Here is a 20,380-nt window from a genome sequence, read left to right on the forward strand (position 1 = left end):
TCCGACGGGGATTAGTCGAGCTAGCTCATGCTAACAGAGCCTGGCCGTTTTCAACTTTCTTTGAAGTACACCACTCATGACAAAACAAGAAACACAATGAAAGAAGTACAAAGCCTTTATTCTTATGTACAAATGCTAATAGCTAGATTGTTGTATGAGCTTATAGTTCTAATTTTGGGTTCAATCTGAGGTTACACGGGCCCAAACCAAACATGCATGGGTCCAACCTCACAATATTCAATGATTAACTGAATACTAACAAAATCTCAAATGAGATAAAACTCATTTCAAAGCTTCCTTTAACTAAAGATTTATGGATGGACACATTGTAACCTTAGAATGATACAACAGGGAGCATGTTGAGGTTCCAAATGGTTTGAGATCAGATTTGTTCCATTTAAATCACAAAGTGACTCTGAGTTATGACTTTAAGAAGTTGTTACATCGGATATCTGCATTTAGTCAAGTCAGATGACTTTTTTTTCATTATTTAGACAACTTCTTTAATTATTTGAGCTCAAACTCAACTCTCATGTCAACATCGTCACCTTCAGTAAGCAGGGTCAGTTTATAACGACCGTTTTCATCCACAACTCCAAGAGCTTTGTTGGGATCTTCTGAGAACACAAACTTAAACCTGTTAGTTCCAGAAAGGCGCGTCTGGTAGAACAAAGCCTTGTGATTCGTTCCAGGGATGTCTGTGGGGGGCGTCTATGGACAGACATAAGGAGAAAAAGAGTAACAATCACTGTGTCATCCTGACGCACTGCAGATCAAGTATAGTGGCCCTTTCACACGTGGAGATTAAACTGTTGTTTTCTTTTGAAGTTTTTACTGTATCAAATGTTCAGTATGTGTTTGTCACTTAATATCAGTTTGGTTGATCCTGATCAACTTACACATGAAACATGATTGTAAAGTATAATATACGCCATATTGCCAAAAGCATTGGCTCAACTGCTATCATACATACATATGAACTTGAGTGACATCCCATTCTTAAGGGGCTGCATCCTTCAGAGGCTGCATTTGAAGGCCAATTATGTCACAGCCAGGCGACGAAGGCTGCTCCAAGTGCGGCCAACAAATGCGTCCGTCACCTCCTAAAATTTGAAGGATGGGTCGGGTGTATCCTTCGTGGCCAAACCTATCCCAGAATTTCGTCTTGATGCATGCTCAATCATCCAGGTAAGTAAATCTCCAAAAGTTGATTCTGTTCATCTGGACGTAGCGTTTTGTGGGAGAAACGTTTCGTCACTCATCCAAGTGATGTCTTCAGTCTCAGCTGACTGCAGGTTTCAATCTTATAAACAGGACATTTGCATAATGACTGAAACCAGCCCACTGAAGGAACAATGGACTGGGAGGTCAGTTCCTTAATCTTATGCAAATTCTCATTACCACTGATCAACAACCACTGACCAAAACCAAAAAAATGGCCATGAGTACCATTCACAGAGAGTTGGGGAATGGCTGCAATCACAGCGTAAGATGGTGACAGATGTACCCTTAGGCCCCTCCTCCATTCAGAGATGGTCTTTCCCTTTTCACGTAAATGGCCTCCTTGACTCGGCGCTCAAAACGGCGTTCCTCCCTGTCCAGGATGTTACATCCTCATCATTGAAAGATGATTGCAGCCATTCCCCAACATTCCCCAACTCTCTGTGAATGGTACAGGGTACGGCCATTTTCTCAGCCTCGCACTCTGTCTTCGAAGGATGCAGCCTATGAATTGACACATACCTTTAATCCATAGGTTTCAATATGATGTCAGCTAACTCTTTGCAGCTATAGCAGCTACCCCCAAGATTAAGGTGGGAATTGTTTTTTGTTTTGTTTTTTTACCATTGTTCCAGAAGTGCATTTGTGAGCCCAGAAACTAATGCTGATGAGGCCTGCTCACAGTCTGCTCTAATTTATCCCAAAGGTGTCCTGTCAAGTTGAGGTCAGAAATCTGTGCATGCCAGTCAAGTTCTTCCAAACTCCCTCAGCAAGGTCTTTATGGATCCTACTGCTGTGCAATCATGTTGGAACAGGAAGGGTCATCCTCAAACTGTTCCCACAAAATTAAGAGCGCTGAAATGTCCAAAATGTCTTGGCATGCTAAAGAGTTCCTTTGTGAGGTCAGAGACTCATTTTGGATGAGATGTCTGTGAAAGTTCCTTTGATTAGAACTAAGGTGCCGGACTCAATCGTGGACAACAACCCCACTCCACAGTCTCCTTCGTCTTCATGGAAACCCCCAAAAGTTGATTCTGTTCATCTGGACGTAGCGTTTTGTGGGAGAAACGTTTCGTCACCCATCCAGGTGACTTCTTCAGTCTCAGCTGACTGCAGGTTTCAATCTTATAAACAGGACATTTGCATAATGACTAAAACCAGCCCACTGAAGGAATAATGGGCTGGGAGGTCAGTTCCTTAATCTTAATTATGCAAAGTCTCATGACCATTGATCAAAGACCACTGATAAATGGCCATGAGTACCATTCACATTGTGACGTTTCTCCGACTGAAAACTCTACGTCCAGATGAACAGAATCAACTTTTGGGGATTTACTTAGCCGGATGATTGAGCCTGCATCAAGACGTTTCATGGAAACCCATTCCATGAAGCTCTCTACACACTGCTCTTCAGCTAATCTGACAGTCACATGAAGTTTGGAGGCACTATATGCCTCAAAATCCATTGAACCTGCTCTGTCATTTTCTGTGGCCTACCACTTTGTGGCTGAGTTCCTGAATGCAGTGATTTGAATGGGTGTGTCAATACTTCTGGTAATATATTTGTATATCAGGCAGCATTAACCGCATTACATTCAATACTGATATAATTTATATGCATATTTTATTTCTGTTAGGACTTCCAACTCCCAACTCTTGTGACAAAGTGTAATAAGTACTTGTTAAAAAAAAAAGTACATCCTTATGGTGGGGTGTAGTTTGTGGTCTGATCCACTTTAAGAGTCTGGGATATCTGGCACGTTGTTAGGGGCCTTCAGTCCCTGTACAACCTGATTTGTATTGCCGGCAGCAAGTCGGACTTGTTTCTGATAGGTGGCAGATTCCGTCAGGGATGCCCTGTCACCACTTGTGTTTATAATTATTATGGACAACATATCTAGGTGTGGTGGGAGTCTCCACGTTAGCGACCTCGGGATTTCATCTTTGCTTTTTGCCAGGTCAAGGACAAATTACTACCCCAGGAAGGACGACGTGATTAGCGACAACTTTGCCAAATGTTTTTGAAAGCAGTTGTGAATTAGGCGTGAAATCCTCTAAAACAGTGGAAAGCAGGGAGGGTTATAATAAGCTGAGAGAAGATGCTGACTATTTTACAGTAACCTGGAGTGAAGAAATAGATTGATTTATAATAAAGTGAAGACGGGGGAGATGTCAGATAGAACCTCTTTAATGAATTTAGGAAAGTTATTGTAGGCTGAAGAGGAAGAAGTGGGCATATCAAGGAGACATGGAGGCATGGAAAGCAGAGTAAGCGGGATTCGTGAGTATGCCGATGGTGTCAACCAGGAACGATGACAATCAATGTTAAATGAACTAGTAAAGTAAGATGGTTTTATTCATCTAAAGAGCTGGTTGAACATGGGTAGTAACTCCTAAGCAGGAGGAGGTAGTGAACATGGAGATCAGTGATTTCTACCTGTGGTCAGCTTTTGCACACTCTTCTGTGGTAACAGATGTGATTGGTGCTCCAGGGTGAAAGATTGGCGCTAATCTGGCTTTTATCAGTTCTCCACAGTCCAGAACTGATAAACATTGAATATTAAACCAATTAACTAGATCGTTAACATCCGAAAAATGAGGTGTAGATAGAGATTAGAGAGGAAAGCTGACAGGCCAAGAGCAAAATCCAGATCCACTGTGGGCTCACCAACATGTTGCACCAAAAGTGAATGATTTTGCAATGTTAAGATACATTTCCGTATCTATGCAGTTAGAGATTATCAGTATGTAATTTTAAGTCTCCTATCACAATGATTCTGAAAATTGCTGTAGGTGTCATGGTCCTGAGTCTGACGACTCAGTGTTTGGTGTTTCTTTATATCATCCTATGTTCTTGTTTATTCTGTTATGTCTTTTGTTTTATGCCTGCCTGTGTTCCCTCGTCTGTCCACGGTGTCTGCTTGTAAGTCTGTTAAGTTCAGTGTCTTCTCAGGTCCTCTGTGTCTGTTAGTTTCCTGTTTTATTCTGAAAGTCCTTGTCTCATGTGGGTGCATTCAGTTTACGTTTCCCCTGTCTCATCAGATGGGATTTCTTCCAGCTGTGTTTCCCTCGTCTCCCATCCCCTGATCACTGCTGTGTGCATTTAAGCCCTGTGTGTTCTCCTGTTGCTGGTTTGTCTGCGTTCATGTCCTCCGTCATTCTGAGTGATTTCCCTGCGTCTGTCTGCGTGTCTCTGTCCGGTTATCATTTCAGGTTTGCTTTTTAGTTTTCCCAGTTGAGGTTACTCTGTTCTGTTTCTCGCCTTGTGTATTTGTTCCACCTCCCTCAATAAAGCCTCCTCACTTCGGAGGTGCCTGCATTTTGGGTCCTTAAATAATTCCACACGACTGCTGCCCCAGCCGTGACCGTAGGGTTTGGGAGATCAGTATATAACAGAACGTCAAAGTGGATCTTTATGCTGACTTTAAAAAATCCAGTAATTCAAAAGAATGAAATGAGTCAAGCGTAAACTGAACTCATGTTACTCTGTTCTTCAAAGCAAGGAGCAGAGAGAGAGAGAGAGGTGGAAATCAGGTGGACTGAAAGATGTTTTACCAGCATCTAACAGCAACACTTGTTCCTGTAATCACCATCTAAACTGTTATTGGGGGAAAGCCTTGTTCAAACCACCTGTTCAACAAGTTCCAGCATGAAGAGAAGGTATGTAGCTGCCAGTCAGCGTTTAACACAGTGAAAGCCTTCAGTAACTTTACAGCAGCTAAAATGAAAGCAGACTGTTAACTTTGTGTGATGCAATATTTAAATCGGGCAGCTTGCTGAAGGCTGCCGGCAGCCATCCCATTTTATATACCTGCAACGAGCAGAGGTGAATCTAAAGGGGGCATGGAGTGCAGTAGATCCCATTTTTTCAAGGCTTTGGTAACATTGTTTTGGAATAAAAATGAACTTTATTAATTAAACTGTATTTGTTTTTAAAAATATAAAAAGGTTTTTATGGGCCAGTAAAATTACAGTTACTGATACACTGGATTCTTATTATTTTCTAAACCATCAGACTGCCCAGTTTTCTGCAGCACAGGCCAAATCACAGAGATAAGAGTATACTGCTGATTAACTTTGAATGTCAGCTTCAACGCATTGAGCAAAATGCTTCCAGTACAGATGTTATCTTTTTGTTTTTAATGTGAAATGAGATGAATATCAGAATAACTGCGAGTGCACTAAAACCAACTCGTGATTTCTTGTACTTACCATTGGTACAGCTTGAATTTTGTGCTCCTCACAACATACCACCATTGTCTGGTCATTCTTTAGGGTATATATCATGACTGGCAACTTTTCCTGATCGGTTGGAGTAGAGCTCCGATAGGTCCAGATGCAGAGTTTCTTCTCTGAAGAGGAAACAAGGACAAGCAAGAGCAGCATGTCATTCAGCTGTGTCTTGTTTTAAAGAACAAAGGTGATGATATCCTGCTGTTCTGTTCGTCTATATGTGTCAGTTTGTTCTGTGTGCAAAACAGGACCAAACTGCAGCGCTCCACAAACTTATTTGTTCGGCTTTTAATGGACCGACCAATTTAAAATCCTGGGGTCACGTTTTGACAGGCAGCAGCTGTAGTGACTGCAGATTTGGACATATGGTATTATTATATCTATTATATTTGGGACTCACATTAACACTAAACTTAGCTACATGTTAGGGTTGAAATTCCACCACATTGAGAGAGACTCACTGCAGAGGCAGCTGGTCATGTTGCTGGTTGCTGTAATCATTTCTAATGTGAATCCCGCTCCACAGTGTAGACCTCTGCAGTCGTTCTACAAATGCATTGTTCACTTAAAGGTACAGTCAGTGGTCTTTACTTCCATCCACTTAAACAATTCAGGGTCGCAGGGAGCTGGAGCCTCTCCCAGCTGCCACAGGGTGAGAGGCAGGGTACCCCCTGGACAGGTCACCAGTGTGTCACAGAGCTAACACAGAGACACACAACCACTCACATATAGGTGTGAATAATCGTTTAACCTAACCCCACTAATTGCAGGTCTTTGACTGCGGGAGGAAGCCGGAGTATCCGAAGAGATCCCACACAGAAACGGGAGATCATGCAAACTCCACATAGAAAGGCCCTGGCTAAAGAGTGGATTCAAACCCAGGACCTTCTTGCTGTGAGGCGACACTGCTAACCACCGTGCTGACCCTTTTTTTTTTTTTACTTTATTAACAGTTATGCTGCGATAGGTGTAGGCTGCTGGGCGATTGCATGATGCATCGAGTACTTCTTCTTCAGTCACCTTTCTCACTCACTATGTGTTTATACATCTCTGTGCATTAAGTCATTAGCGACTTACATTACTGAATGAACAAGAAACGCTCATCACGGGAGATTGTGCATCACGGGAAGCCCCAGCAGCCGAGGCCTATTGCAATGTAATTAAGGGAGGATTTGGGGTCACCTGATCCAGCCCTGCCTGACTAAGCAGACAAATGTCCATCAACATGCGTCAACAGCTTTATTCTCTCAGCAAGTTGCTTTATTCTTAAAAAATTTCAACAATTACAATGTTGAAGAAGCTAGCGCACAAGCTCTTTTTTTTTTTTTTGGAATACTTTATTGATATTGATTATTGGGCACCTGGGGAGCAGTGTGTAGGGACAGTACCTTTGTTCAGGGGTATCGAACCCCTGCCCTTCTGATCATGGGGCCACCACTCTACCTACTGAGCCTGCCAAGTTCAACCAAACTGAACTGAAAAGTCAGTAACCATAACAACAAGAACTCTGTCTTACCACAGCAGGTCTGGAGCACGAATGTGTCTTCTTGGTTTAAAATCAGGTATCCAGCACCGTTCTTGCTCTCAATGGACCAATGATACTCTCCTGACTTTCTGAAATTATCCTCCTCAAAATCTGTATTTTTGAGAGAACAACACGACGATGAGCTTCACATCACGCCTCACAATACTACTCTGCTATCATATTCTAAAATGAAATTAAAAAAGAGAAATATTAAAATCCTTTACCCGGTGAAGCCACTTTTAGATTTTCAGAGGACGCGTTCACATTTTGAAAAAAAGACAATAGAAATAAAATTTAAATAATTGCATAATTAACCTATAATAATGACATGATTAAATGTACAGACTGCGCAACTACTGAGAAAGTATAAAATGCCTTTTACCTTCAAAGTAGAAGGAATCCTCAGCTGTATCCAAAAACTCAACATTGATGCAGCTGCTGGACGCCATCAGGTAGACTAACACACAAACAGTCCTTTGTTGGTTAATGAATGCACAGTAAATCCTAGTTAAAAACATTTATAACCAAAGCCACTTGTGCTGAACGCTGTGTACAGCTGTCTACACACAAGAACCAAATATCCATGCTTCCATCCATCCATTACTTCAGTGGACCTCGCTCTTATTTTGAAAATCCATTCAATAACCAGCTGGCGCTCTGGCTCTACAAAGCTCTGCATCATGTTTACACATTTTAATAAAAATGTTGGTTGCTCTTTTATCTTAGCTGCACAAAAGTAAAGGAAAGTGTTAAAAACGATGAAAACTGTCCACTGCCATCTGTCAAGGTCTCTCTGCTGACTCTTTTTTGACACACTCATTCCCTCTGTGGTGAACGCTGCTCTTGCTCTGAGTAGTTTTTCAACCAATCAGCATCCTGTCTACACACAGTATCATAACCTGTCAGGATATGGGCAGCAGACACCAAGGGGGGGTCTCATGAATTTCGTTTTGTGGCAACTTTCAAACATGATATGTGCTGTGATGTGTTGCATGCTTTAATCTCTTGATCGCTTTCTGTTGCACACGTCTTTGAAGATGTTGAAGTCAAAGTTCTTTGACTGCAAAAATGTTCACATGCAGCTAGTGTAACTGTATCTAGCAGCATGCAGGGAAAAGGATGTTATAAACTGACCATGAATATCACAAAGATAAAGCTGATAAAGAAAGTCCTTAAAGTGCATAGAATAACTGTACAGGTAAATGTGACCTGTGGCCTAAAATTCATTAAGAGTAGGAAGGAGCTATGCCATGCTTCATTCAGTGCTTTCAGTAATGGACGAGTTACCAGCTTGCTCTTTTAAAATGCATTCCCCAACAATGGAAATAAAAAAGAATCTACATTGTACTTTAAAAATACTTGAAATGTAAGAAGCAGTAAAACGTGGCACCTGGAGACAAGATTAAACAAAAACTCTGGACATGACCTGGTTATGTGCTCAGAGTATGTTACCATGGTAATACAGCCAGGTAAAAACAGAGATACATCACTCCTCTAGAGAACAGGAACTACAAACCTCACTCTGGGGAATGTCACTTCTTCTCATCGCAACCAAACACGCACAGAGCACTATACAAATAAGTGACAAGAAAGAAAACAAAGTCCTAGTAAGGTGCACAACCTTAGCATTTATTTTCCAAGTTTCCTGAACTCTTCTGGACACATGAACAGCATTCCTTCAAAAGATCTTTGCTACTTTATTAGTAACAGTGATGAGGTAGAATAGAATAGAATTCAACTTTATTGTCATTGCACATGCACAGGTACAGGGCAACGGAATGCAGTTTGCATCCATCCAGAAGTGCTTTAGTGATATAGATATATTACAAATAGAGCTGGGCGATATGAGATTTCTTCATGTCACGATGTTTTTTTCATTTCAGGCGATAATGATATCTATCACGATATCAGCCAAATAACTATATTTGTAAGATTTAAATGTGCCGTTGCTCACAAGTAAAATGTGAAATAATCAGCAGCTTGTTTTTATTTAAATATTTATTTCCCATAATAAGTTCAACAGGGTAGATGTACTTAAGGAACATGAGACTTTTTCAGATAAATAAAGGCAAATATTGCAAACTACACAAAGGCAGCCGCTAAAGCGTTTAAGTTTCAAAATAGAACAAACGAAACAGACTAAATTGTCAATTCCACTTAGAACCAAAATATTAATTCTAAAAATAAATCTTAGTTTGTTTTACAGAAGAACAGACAAAACTGACTAACTTTTGTCAATATCAAATAAACTGAGAACTAAAAGGAAATTCTCAATCTCTCCTTGTTGTATAGCTGAGCTTTTCAAACAGTTTTAACAGTTACTTTAGTCTGACAAAAGCCGAATGACGAATCAGCGCTTCCAGTCAGAGACTGAGCTGCACCGCTTTATTGTATTTCCAGACTTGCTTTCGGCACATTTACAGTGCAGCTACTCTGTTTTTGTCAGACTTGAAATAGCAGAAATACCTTCACACTACAGAACTTCTGTGGCTCTTCCGGCGTTGGAACCGTCAACTGTTTTCTCTTCGGTAACCTTCGGTCACGCTCGGTTGATGTTTCTCTAGTCGGCGCACTCATTTCCTCCATTACCGCTGGCTGCTTCCCAAACAAATACACATGTGCGGCACATAACAAGTCACGTGACGTGACGGCTGTGATTGGTTTGGCTCTGCGCTACTTAATTTGGATTGGCTGTTCTTTTTTTTCTTTTTTAAAGAGGACAAGAGAGATGAGGCCTATCGCAATAGTTTAAGTCAAAGGAGCTTGCAAAGAAAAGCATCTGGACTTCTTTAAGTTGCTTGAAGATGTTTCACCTCTCATCCGAGAAGCTTCTTCAGTTCTAAGGTCAAATGGTGGAGAGTCCCAGATATAAACCTAGTGGGAGTTTCCCCCCACAGAGGGACAAAAGGACCCCCTGATGATCCTCTAATCGCCTGAGCCAAGGTGGGAAACTGGGTGTGGGTCCCAATCAGCCAGAGTTTCGGGTGTGCTCATTGTGAAACCTGGCCCCACCTTATCATGCGAATTCCTGAGGTCAGATGGCCCAGGATGTGAGTGGGCGTTAAGGCGTCTGGGAAGGATCTCAAAACTGGATTATAGATGGCAGAGAGTTGGTGTCGTAAACCCCCGCCTCTGTTCAAAGATGGTCGCTCACAGTGCACATAGATGGCTTCTTTCACTCCTCTTTCAAACCATCTGTCCTCTCTGTCCAAAATGTGAACATTGGCATCCTCAAAGAGTGACCTTTGACCTTTAGATGCAGATGGACTGCTGAGTCTTGTCCTGTGGAGGTGGCTCTTCTGTGTTGTGCCATGCGCTTGTGAAGTGGCTGTTTGGTCTCTCCGATGTAGAGGTCTGGGCATTCCTCGCTGCACTGTACAGCATACACCACATTATGATGTCTGTGTTTTGGCGTTTTGTCTTTCGGGTGAACCAGTTTCTGTCTGAGCGTGTTGCTGGGTCTGAAATGCACTGGGATGTCGTGCTTGGAGAAAACTCTCCTGAGTTTCTCTGATACGCCGGCTACATAGGGGATGACAATGTTGTTGCGTCTGTCCTTCTTATCCTCCCTCGCTGGTGTCTGGTCTTCTTTTCTGTGCCTCTTTGCTGACTGAGAACCTTCACAGACGCAATAGTTTAACTTTTCTATCGAGGAAAAGTTATTTCGCAACACATATCGTTATCGTTCTATCGCTCAGCTCTAATTACAATATATATTAACAATAATATAGATATGTGAGTATATTACAGAAATGGGTCCTTACTTTTCCAAGATGGCGCCAGTGTGCACGGCAAGCCGTCTTTGGGTCCGTCTTCCTGAGTGTTGTTTTCTCTTTGTTTTATTACTTTCTATATGCTTTCCGGATGTTACTGCCCTGATTGCCTATGATCGACTAACTCTTTTAAATCTTCGACCCTTGAATCACAAAAAGCCGGATCTATATTGGAACTTAGGGAATTTTTCCCAGTCTCGACCACATACTTCCGCCTGCACGGATTACCTGCCTCTTTTTACACCGCACAAGAAACGATATAGGAAACGGGGTAAGCGGAGTGGTTTTCGCGTTCGTATTAAAGCTTACCTAAAAGCACATGGAGTGATTGGCTACTGCTCCATTATTGACAACCTGTGGCCCTCCCAGCATACCTTCAGACTGTGTCGTCATCGATGGATTCGCTATGCTGGCCAGCAAGCCCATTCGGTTCTACCAGCTGAGTGTCCACCTGTATGGAGCTGGAAGCGGGCCTCTGGAGGAGGTGTGGATTACAGTAATCTTCGTCGGCTGGGACGTGCTCCCAGTAGCGTCAACGAGGCTACGCTCCGTATGGCACTGCTAAACACTAGGTCACTGGTGAACAAGTCCTTCGTTGTAAATGACTTTTTTCTTGCATCAAGGCTGGATGTCCTGTTTTTAACAGAGACCTGGATTCGCCCTTGTGAGTCCTCTTCCTTTTCGGAACTTCTTCCACTGGACTGTGCTTTCTTTAATTCTCCTAGGACCGCGGGCAGGGGTGGAGGGCTAGCCTCGGTTTTTAGAAGTAAATTCCGAGTGCGGCAACTGCCTCCCACCTTGCACTCCAGCTTTGAAGTACAACTACTGGAGTTGTCCGGTTCCCCCCAGACCCTCTGTGCGGTGGTGTATCGACCTCCGAAGCGCAACAAGGACTTTATCCGTGAATTTGCTGATCTTCTAGGAATAATTTTCTTAAGTTATGATCGTGTACTTATTTGTGGTGATTTTAATATTCATATATGCTGCGAGGAGGACCTATTGGCAAAGGACTTTCTTGCCCTTATTGACTCTTTTAATATTACTCAGTGGGTGAGGAAATCAACCCACATTAAAGGGCATATGCTGGACTTGGTATTGTCGTATGGACTGGACATTTGCATCACAGACATCAATGATGCTGGGATTTCGGATCATTTCCCAGTTATGTTTGATGTTCAGTCATGCAATATGGAATTGAACTCTGAGGGTCCACCGAGCCTATCACGTCCGATTAATTCTGAGGCTGTTGCTCTTTTTTCTGCGGCCTTTGCCGATTCTTTTGGTTATGAAGACATCAGTAATGCACCTCTCTCGGTTGATGGCGTAGTCAACTCTTTCATCTCTATATGTACTTCTATTTTGGATACTGTGGCTCCAGTAAAGATTCGACGCCGTAAAACCTCACGCCAACCTTGGCTAAATGAATCCATCCTCGCTCTTAGACGTGAATGTCGTCGAGCTGAGAGAAGATGGAAAAAAGATCAACTTCAGGTGTCCCTTGACATCCTGCATATGAGCCGGTCTAAATTCCAGAAGGCTGCCAAAATGGCAAAAACTTCTTTTTTATCTAACATTATTGCGAATAACAGCCATAATCCTCGAGTCCTGTTTAAAATCTTTAATTCAGTGGTTAATCCCTGTTCGGATGTTTCAGTGGGTGCCTCCCCGGCCCTCTGCGAAAAATTTCTAAATTATTTTATAGATAAAATCTCATTGTTAAGGGCCACACATTCTTTGGTAGTAAATCAAGCCCCAGCTTCTGAATGTTCAACGGTTTTCCAACAGTTCGAACCTGTGTCATTTTTTACTTTAAAGGAAATAATTAATAATCTGAGAAGCTCAAATTCTTTGCACGACATTATTCCCTCTCGTATCATTAAGGATGCATTGAATACAATCGAGTCTTGTATTTTATTTCTAATGAACTTCTCACTGTCATCTGGCTATGTTCCGACTGTCTTTAAACATGCAGTCGTGCAACCTGTCATCAAGAAAAGTACCCTTGATCGTAACATTTTAGCTAATTACAGGCCGATTTCTAAACTTCCTTTTATGTCAAAAGTCTTAGAGAAAATAGTGCTTCGGCAACTACAGACCTATTTAGAGAGAAACGGTATAAGTGATAAATTTCAGTCTGGATTTAGACCGCGTCACAGCACCGAAACTGCCCTACTAAGAGTCTTTAATGACCTTCTCTTAATTGCTGACTCTGGGCGCTCTGCGGTCTTAGTACTATTGGATTTGACCTCAGCCTTTGATACGGTTGATCATGATATCCTTTTGGCAAGATTGGAACATGTAGTAGGCCTCAAAGGAAATGTTTTATCTTGGTTTAAATCATATTTTTCTGAGAGGTCGTTCTCCGTCTCGATGGGAAAATATTCCTCTTCTTCTGCCCGTTTCCGCTGTGGTGTGTCCCAGGGCTCGGTATTGGGTCCTGTGTTGTTTTCTCTCTATATGTTGCCCTTGAGCTCCATTTTTGAAAAACACAATGTCTCTTTTCACTGTTACGCTGATGATATTCAAATCTACCTTCACCTGACTGGGGATGCTTTATCCTCACCACATCCTCTGTTTGACTGTCTGAGTGATGTCAAGGACTGGTTATCACGTAACTTTCTTACTTTAAATGGAAAGAAGACAGAAATTATTGTTTTTGACCGAAATATGCCTCTGGGACAATTGACTGACACATTTGGGCCTGTTGCTAACTACCTTACTGATACTGCCAGGAATCTTGGAGTTTTCATGGATAGTTCCTTCAAACTTGACAAACAGGTCTCTACTGTGGTAAAAACTAGCTTTCATCAACTACGCCTAATCTCTAAGGCTAAACCCTACATACCACACAAAGATATGGAGAAACTCATTCATGCTTTCATTACGTCAAGACTGGACTATTGTAACTCACTCTACTTGGGTCTACAATCTTCTCTTCTGCAGCGTCTGCAGCTGGTCCAGAATGCCGCAGCACGTCTCTTGACCGGCACTAGAAAGTTTGACTCTATCACCCCTGTTCTGAAAAATTTACACTGGCTTCCTATCAAATATCGAATTGATTTTAAAATTCTATTGTTTACTTATAAAATTTTAAACAATATGGCACCTGACTACTTAGCTGATCTCCTCTGTCTGTACAGCCCTCAGAGAGCACTAAGATCATCGGGCCAACTGCTCTTGGTGCAACCTAGGTCTCGGCTGAAGACCAGAGGAGACCGTGCCTTTGCCGTTGCTGCACCCAGGCTATGGAATACTCTCCCTCTTCATATTCGCGCGTCAGATTCCATTCAGTCTTTTAAATCACGTTTAGAAACGTATTTGTTTGATCTGGCATTTAAGGCGAATTAGGGTAATTTACATCTGGCTCTGTATTTAGATTATGTAATTATCTTATATTTTATATATTTGTAATTTATATTTTATTGTGATTTTATTTGTACTGCGATTTTAATGGAAAGCACTTTGGTGTACTTCGGTCTTAAAAATGTGCTATATAAATAAATTTTGATTGATTGATGGTATGTTATAATGTACACGGTATGATGTATGTTGTGAATATTCTATAACTATAAGTATGTACAGGCTGTAGTGAGTACAAGCTGTGTACAGGCTATGAACAGGATATAAATATAAAATAAAAAACTATACAGAAATCTGAGGTCTAATGCATCAGGCCACAGGATGAGCAGGTGTTAAGTTGTGTCATTAATGTGCATTAGCGGTCACCTTGATAGAATAAATCAGCCATGCTGTAAAGGCCAGGTCAGTGCATAGACTAAAGTATTTTGTATCAATTGTAAGAAGTGAAAGTGACATCAGAGAGCCTTCACAAAGTTCAAACACTTCAGACAATGAGGCACGCCTGTCCTCTTATTATCCTGAATTTCAAGTCCATTCCAAGTTAGCTTTGGCGATGCCAAAATAAACAACTATAGGTGTCTAATCCACTGGTACAGAGAGTCAAACAGAGACGAAAGAAAGCAATAAAACACCATCCCCAAAGGTTGATTCTGTTCTCTGGATGTAGCGCTTTCAGCGGGAGAAACGTTTCGTCACTCATCCAGGTGACTTCTTCAGGTTTCCCCAACCTTATAAACAGGACACTTACATAATGACTGAAACCAGCCCACTGACTAACAATGTGCTGTGAGGTAACTAGTTTCAGTATTTATACAAATGGGCTGTTTAAAAATTGGGGAAACCTGCAGTCAGCTGAGACTAAAGGAGAATAAGTATATTAAAATATATTAATTTAAAAAAGAAAAAAATGCTAAATTAAAAGGCTTGAGTAGTGTGGTTAACAGTCAATATCTACAGGGGATTAAACGCTGGTTAAACATATTACATTCAGTTATTCTCATAGATGATAATCTGAGCAGCTGCTCAACCTGCCTGGTTTTAGAGCAGACATGGTCAGAGCTGCCGTCTTCTCAGAAGGAATACGCACACAAATTTGGAAAAGTTGGCTGGATTTGTACGAAATGAAAGGGCTGGTAATGGACAGATGCAAGGATACTGATGTTTAAACCCTCGTGTAATAAAGAAGATGGATCAATTTGTTTCACTAACTCATCTATACAAGGCATTTTATAGAGGGTACAGCAGCCGTGGCTGTTTGTCTTGGAACAACTGTGATCTCCACATTTGGACTTTTTTCTTGAAATAGACTTACAGCTTTATTCACAAAATGATCGATAATATGTGTTCTAAATGTGGCCCTAAATTCCTTTGTTGCATTCATTTGTATCTATGTTTAGATTTGACAGGGCGAGTACTGTTTGCTCTACTTGTCCTGACGAAACACCTCTGTTCTAACCGCTGCCAAATAAGACCACACTGAGAGAGAAATATATTAGACCTTATCACCTTATCATGTTTTCCATCTGAGAGTATTCAAGCCCACTTCCTTGCGCAGGGGCCATGCTAATCTTCTCTGTATCATATCCAATTTAGCGTACGCGCTTGCCAAAGCCCACTTCCACTCCATATCTACTTCTGCCAGTGCCCACCCACAGTGGTCAAGCCCACCTCTGCCCTCAGCCATCACCTTTTATTAATACTATTCCCCAAGTTGGCTCAAGGCAGTATCTTTGCCTCTTTGAAAAGTGAGAGCGCTGCAGTCATCAGACGCCCGGTGTTACAGCTGTATAACACAACACATTCAGGTGATTCCTCCTCGCGGGTTCTTCACGCGTGTCGTAGCATCACAGAAGATAAAGGCGTGTTTACAAGCCTGTTATGCCGAGCCCGATGACCCATAATGCCACACAAAAGTTCCCCCATAAAGTCAGCTTTCAGCAAACTTCAGTCTGTTTAGGATTCGTTCCTTCGGGTCAGTGTTATAACCCTCCGCCCCCCAAAAATGCTTTTTTATTCGACATGTGTGTGAATGTTTCGTGGTCCGCCATTAACCTCAGCTGATAGTCCGAATTTAGACAGCGAAAGCTTCGTGACGTTCCTGTTTATCGGTCACGGAGCTCGGAGTAAAAAAACACTAATAGCATGCATATTTACGTTTCGCCACGACTGTGACCGGACGCCTTCCAGTCACGTTTGCAGCTTCAACCATAAATAGAACCATCACATACCTTTGGAGATGCTTTGAAAACCTGCAGAAGTTGTCTTTGTCCTCGGAAGGTCTGCGCTTACTTCCCTTTGAATGGCAGAGAAATGAGCCCGTTTGTAGGAGGAGAAAGCTGCACCTCACCCCGTTACTGTGCCTTCATATGTTTCTTTCCCTCAACGTGTTACAGCGTCACACTTTCTCTGTGTGTGAGAGACGGACAGCAGGGCGGGGCTTTCAAGTCTAACGGCGGAAGTAAAAAAGGAAGGAATCGAGATTAAGTGAAAAAAAAATCCTATTTCTTGTTTCATTTTCTCTGGTCTCAAACCAGTTCACGTCGAATTGTAACTTGATTGAATTTATGTACTGCTTACTGCCTATAAATATAGTGCAAAAGTCTTGAGTGCAGTCTTGTTGAGTCACAAACTTTCTTATACTTTTTAAAGTGGTCCTGGCAAGTACTTGTCCAGGCTTTCTGAAAGTCACTCAGAGTTTACCGGTTTTTAACTCACCGTCAGCCCAGCTTCCTCCTGTCCTCTCTCGCTTTCTCTCTCTGACGTGTCTGAGAATGAAATGGTGGGCGTGGTCTCTTCTATCGGGAATCAATGCAGTATTTAAACTGATATCTACCACCACCATTCCTTGCCAGAGAGCAGCAGAGTGGTTTTTAGTATATATGAAATGAGAGAGGCTCGCTGGTGGATTCAGGACCAAGTGCAAACTCATTCACTCATGTGCAGTGATTTAACAGCACCATTGTTCACTATCCGGTCGTTAAGTCTGACGTCACTAGCCGTGTCTGGGCCTAAACTCCGCTGCAGGTCCATATATCAAACGATCACTGTGGCATTACTGAGAGTTAAAAACTGTCTAAAGTCTTTCATCTTTAATAAAATGATCAGCGTTCTGCTCTACCAGGTTTAACAATTGAGTTTAACATCCAGGCATCCATGAAAACGGAATTTATGACATTTAACGGAGTTAGAAGTTAGCAGGGAGTTAGCTCGCTAGCTTCTATCTAAATACAATATAGCATGTCCTGACTGCGGGGTTTTGGAAACAAATTCAAACGTACAGCTCTGCTATCACTTCCAACATAAATGAAGACAGAAAACTAAACAGCAGTGACGTTTGTAGGGTTACTGAAGTTGGGCTAGCTGCTATATAATGATGTGCTACGTGACCGCTAGCGACACAGCTATGTTAGCATAATATAAACAAGCTAACTTTTTTTCCACTCAATAAAAGTTAACGTGAGTGTTCTCGGTGGTCAGAAACAAATGTAATCGCATGGCAGGATGCTGTAAAAGGACCAAACTTCAGCCAGGAGAACAACTGAGATAATCCATCCACAATACGAGGTTAGTCATTCATATACTGCTGCATGGGCTGGGCTGTAGTTACATCCAGGGGCGATTCTAGGATCAGAGCTTTGGGGGTGCTGAGCACCCAGAGAGCTGCCCAGCCAGGCAAGATCAACTTTACACATCACGATGAGACATCTTCCCTGTCTCTGTCAGTCCCTGCATCCTTAAATGTCTCCAGTTGTCCCGAGTTCTCTCTGTCTGTCTCCTTGGTGCATTTAAACCCCTGTTCCTCCCTGTCCTCATCATTTGTTATCTTCGTCTCCGCTATCAGTCACCATAATTTTACCATCTCTGTGCAAGTCTGCAAATTTCTTTATTGAATCACAATATTCTTAAATTCATCAGGTCTCTCTGTGCCTGGGTCCTCGTCACAAAACATGACATCACTGTTTTGTACATTTTAACAATTTAATCCCACATTTGTGAAAGAAAAGCAAAACACTTTTTTGAAAAGTCTGTAACAAAACCATCAAATCTGATAAAGGTTATTTAAATGCTGCTAACGAAGAATGGATTGGAATAAAAAAATACATATCCTAACCTTCATTACTGGTTTATTAATAATGAATGATGCTCATAGTGAGTAAAAAGTAAACTGAGTGCATTTTTTGGACAGAGATTCACTTTTAATGTGTGTGTATAATATAATACAGATACATAAAAAACACTCCCAAAACAGAAGAAATTATTACAAATAAATTATTACAAAATATTAATAAAAAAACTATAAAAATGTAGGCAACTTTGCCTGTGGTAGAATGTATACAATGCATGAAAAATCTTTACTGCAGATACTAATTTTGTGTTGTAAGATTTATGACTTTCATGCTTTGGTGCTTGGGAGAGCTTGACATTTTCTCAGGTGGTCCACACTGTAAAAAGTGTGAGAAACACTGATAAGTGTGTGTGTGCTTTTGGAAAACATTTAAAGCTGCTGTACAGAATCTTTGAAACAAGCTTAAAACATTTGTAGAAACAGAGCATCTGCTTCTCTTTACAGCTGCTCGCTCCACCAGGGCTGTTTGGCTCTTTCTGATAGTGAGCAAATGTGATGCACGTACTGCAGCAGTCATACAGACAACTGGACTGTCCAACGGTTGGCTGACCTGTTACTGGCTGAGGTTTCAGTAGAGTTGTGGTTGAACCACATAAAAATATATCATTAATTTTAATCTCCCGATCAATGATAATGTTATGTTGGAATGTTGTTAAAGAGGGTCAAAATGTTTCAGCCCAGTTTGTTTAGCAGATTCTGTTTAGCAGCTTTAATACAGGGAGGACACAACTTCCAGACTGTGAGTAAAATCAGGTTTTTTCTCTTTGTCAGTTTAACAGTTTCTGCCTGTCACTGCTGTCTGTCTGTTTGCTTACCTGGTTCTTCCTGACCTCGTACTTTCTCCTCACGTTCCCTCTTTGGACTGACAATCATACACAAATAGATTCAATTAGATGAAAAATTACATTAATATGAAAAAAATACTATTAAGATCACTAATGAAAAAGTCCTCTCAGTGTACTTTCAACCAAAAGGCAAATAACCAAACCACATGAACATCTAATAAAGGATAAATATTGAAACACTGATCCAACATTATTCCTGATTCAGATCATTTGATTTTACACTTTTACCTGAATGTGGCTCCTTTTTTTGAAAAAACTTTCTTATATCCATTATGAACCTGGCTGTCTCTCTGTACACACACACACACGAAAACACACACACACACACACACACACACACACACACACACACACACACACACACACACAACAGTTATAAGGTTAATGGGCATTCAGTCAGTTAGTATCCATTTCAAACAGGACAGTGGTAACAACAGCAGCTACGGACAATTATAAGTTTTAGATTTTAAATAGGCTGCATACATTTCAATGGGAGCAACAGGACAATGAAATGTTGCTGATTTGACTACAGAGCAGGACGGATTGTAGGGCAGCAAACATCGTCAGAAAACACGCTTTCAACACTGCAGGTTACCTGGTGTAATGTTTTTCAGCTAAAAAGAAACATGGTCTGACTCCTACCAACTATATAAAGAGTAACTGAAGGTTAAATGCAGCTAAAATGTCCTGTTTTAAGCCAGGCTCTTACACCTCCGCTCAGCAGCGTCTCAGCCACCATCGCTCTGGCAGAAAGAGCGCTAGAGCCAGAGCAGGGGAGAGCTGGAACAAACCATTTTGGGAGGGAGGAGGGGGGGTATCTATACTTTTGTTGTTAAAATGTTACGTCTCAACCAAGTACTGTATGGTTTTTATATTTTTAGTAGTGTGTCACACAAACAGCAAATATTGTCCAACAAAAGTAAAAAAAAAAAGTAAGAAATCTGTGGGGGTGCTTTGATTTATTTTGGGGGTGCTTTCAGCATGAACCCCCTGAGTTGGCAGAAATGTGGATTCCTCTCGAGGATTGCTTTGATAGCATTTATCCCAATTGCCATCGCCTTAGTATCCTCTGTGTGGGAAATCCGCTTCACCAAGCTCATGATGCGGGCGAGATCGCTCTCCCGGGACGAGCCCGCTGGGTCCAGGTTATGGTCGTGTCGTTCTGCCATGGCTGTGTGCAGGCAGGCAGAGAGGAAGGACCCAAAATGCAGGACTCACGGAGGCAAAAGTAAACTCAGAATAAATTGCTTGTTTGCAGACTGCTGATCAAACAGAAGACTAACTAAACTGGAAAATA

General features: G+C 41.6%; 1 protein-coding gene and 1 non-coding gene across 3 annotated transcripts; both read right to left on the minus strand.

Moving 5' to 3' along the window:
* Positions 1–97: 97 nt before the first annotated feature.
* LOC147313838 (uncharacterized) lies at positions 98–16,764 on the minus strand. Of its 2 annotated transcripts, none has more exons than XM_086260525.1 (6): positions 16,341–16,764; positions 7,362–7,436; positions 7,204–7,215; positions 6,971–7,090; positions 5,434–5,573; positions 98–711 (listed from the first exon to the last, which is right to left on the minus strand). In XM_086260525.1, exons 2-6 carry the CDS (start codon positions 7,426–7,428, stop codon positions 508–510), a joined length of 543 nt encoding a protein of 180 aa, XP_086116651.1. In that variant the 5' UTR covers positions 7,429–7,436; positions 16,341–16,764; the 3' UTR covers positions 98–507. The 2 variants fall into 2 exon arrangements, with proteins under 2 accessions (XP_086116651.1, XP_086116652.1); XM_086260526.1 differs by lacking the exon at positions 16,341–16,764 and adding an exon at positions 8,496–9,827.
* On the minus strand, positions 15,621–15,726 carry LOC147313839 (U6 spliceosomal RNA). Its single transcript, XR_015124884.1, has one exon. It is a non-coding gene; the product is annotated as a U6 spliceosomal RNA (small nuclear RNA).
* Positions 16,765–20,380: the final 3,616 nt, after the last annotated feature.

The sequence above is a fragment of the Aulonocara sp. 'chitande type north' Nkhata Bay genome, linkage group LG14, assembly GCF_057382095.1.
Source record: "Aulonocara sp. 'chitande type north' Nkhata Bay isolate Kocher_YH1m ecotype deep benthic linkage group LG14, A_spYH_male_GT1.1, whole genome shotgun sequence".
In the NCBI taxonomy this organism is placed as follows: domain Eukaryota; kingdom Metazoa; phylum Chordata; class Actinopteri; order Cichliformes; family Cichlidae; genus Aulonocara; species Aulonocara sp. 'chitande type north' Nkhata Bay.

Coding starts and splice junctions, on each gene's coding strand:
- LOC147313838 (XM_086260525.1), bottom strand. CDS start 7,428: ATGGCGTCCAGCAGCTGCATCAATGTTGAGTTTTTGGATACAGCTGAG. Junction 5,574..6,970: donor CGTGCTCCAGACCTGCTGTG/GTAAGACAGAGT, acceptor TTTCCTCTTCAG/AGAAGAAACTCTGCATCTGG. Junction 712..5,433: donor AAATTCAAGCTGTACCAATG/GTAAGTACAAGA, acceptor GTCTGTCCATAG/ACGCCCCCCACAGACATCCC.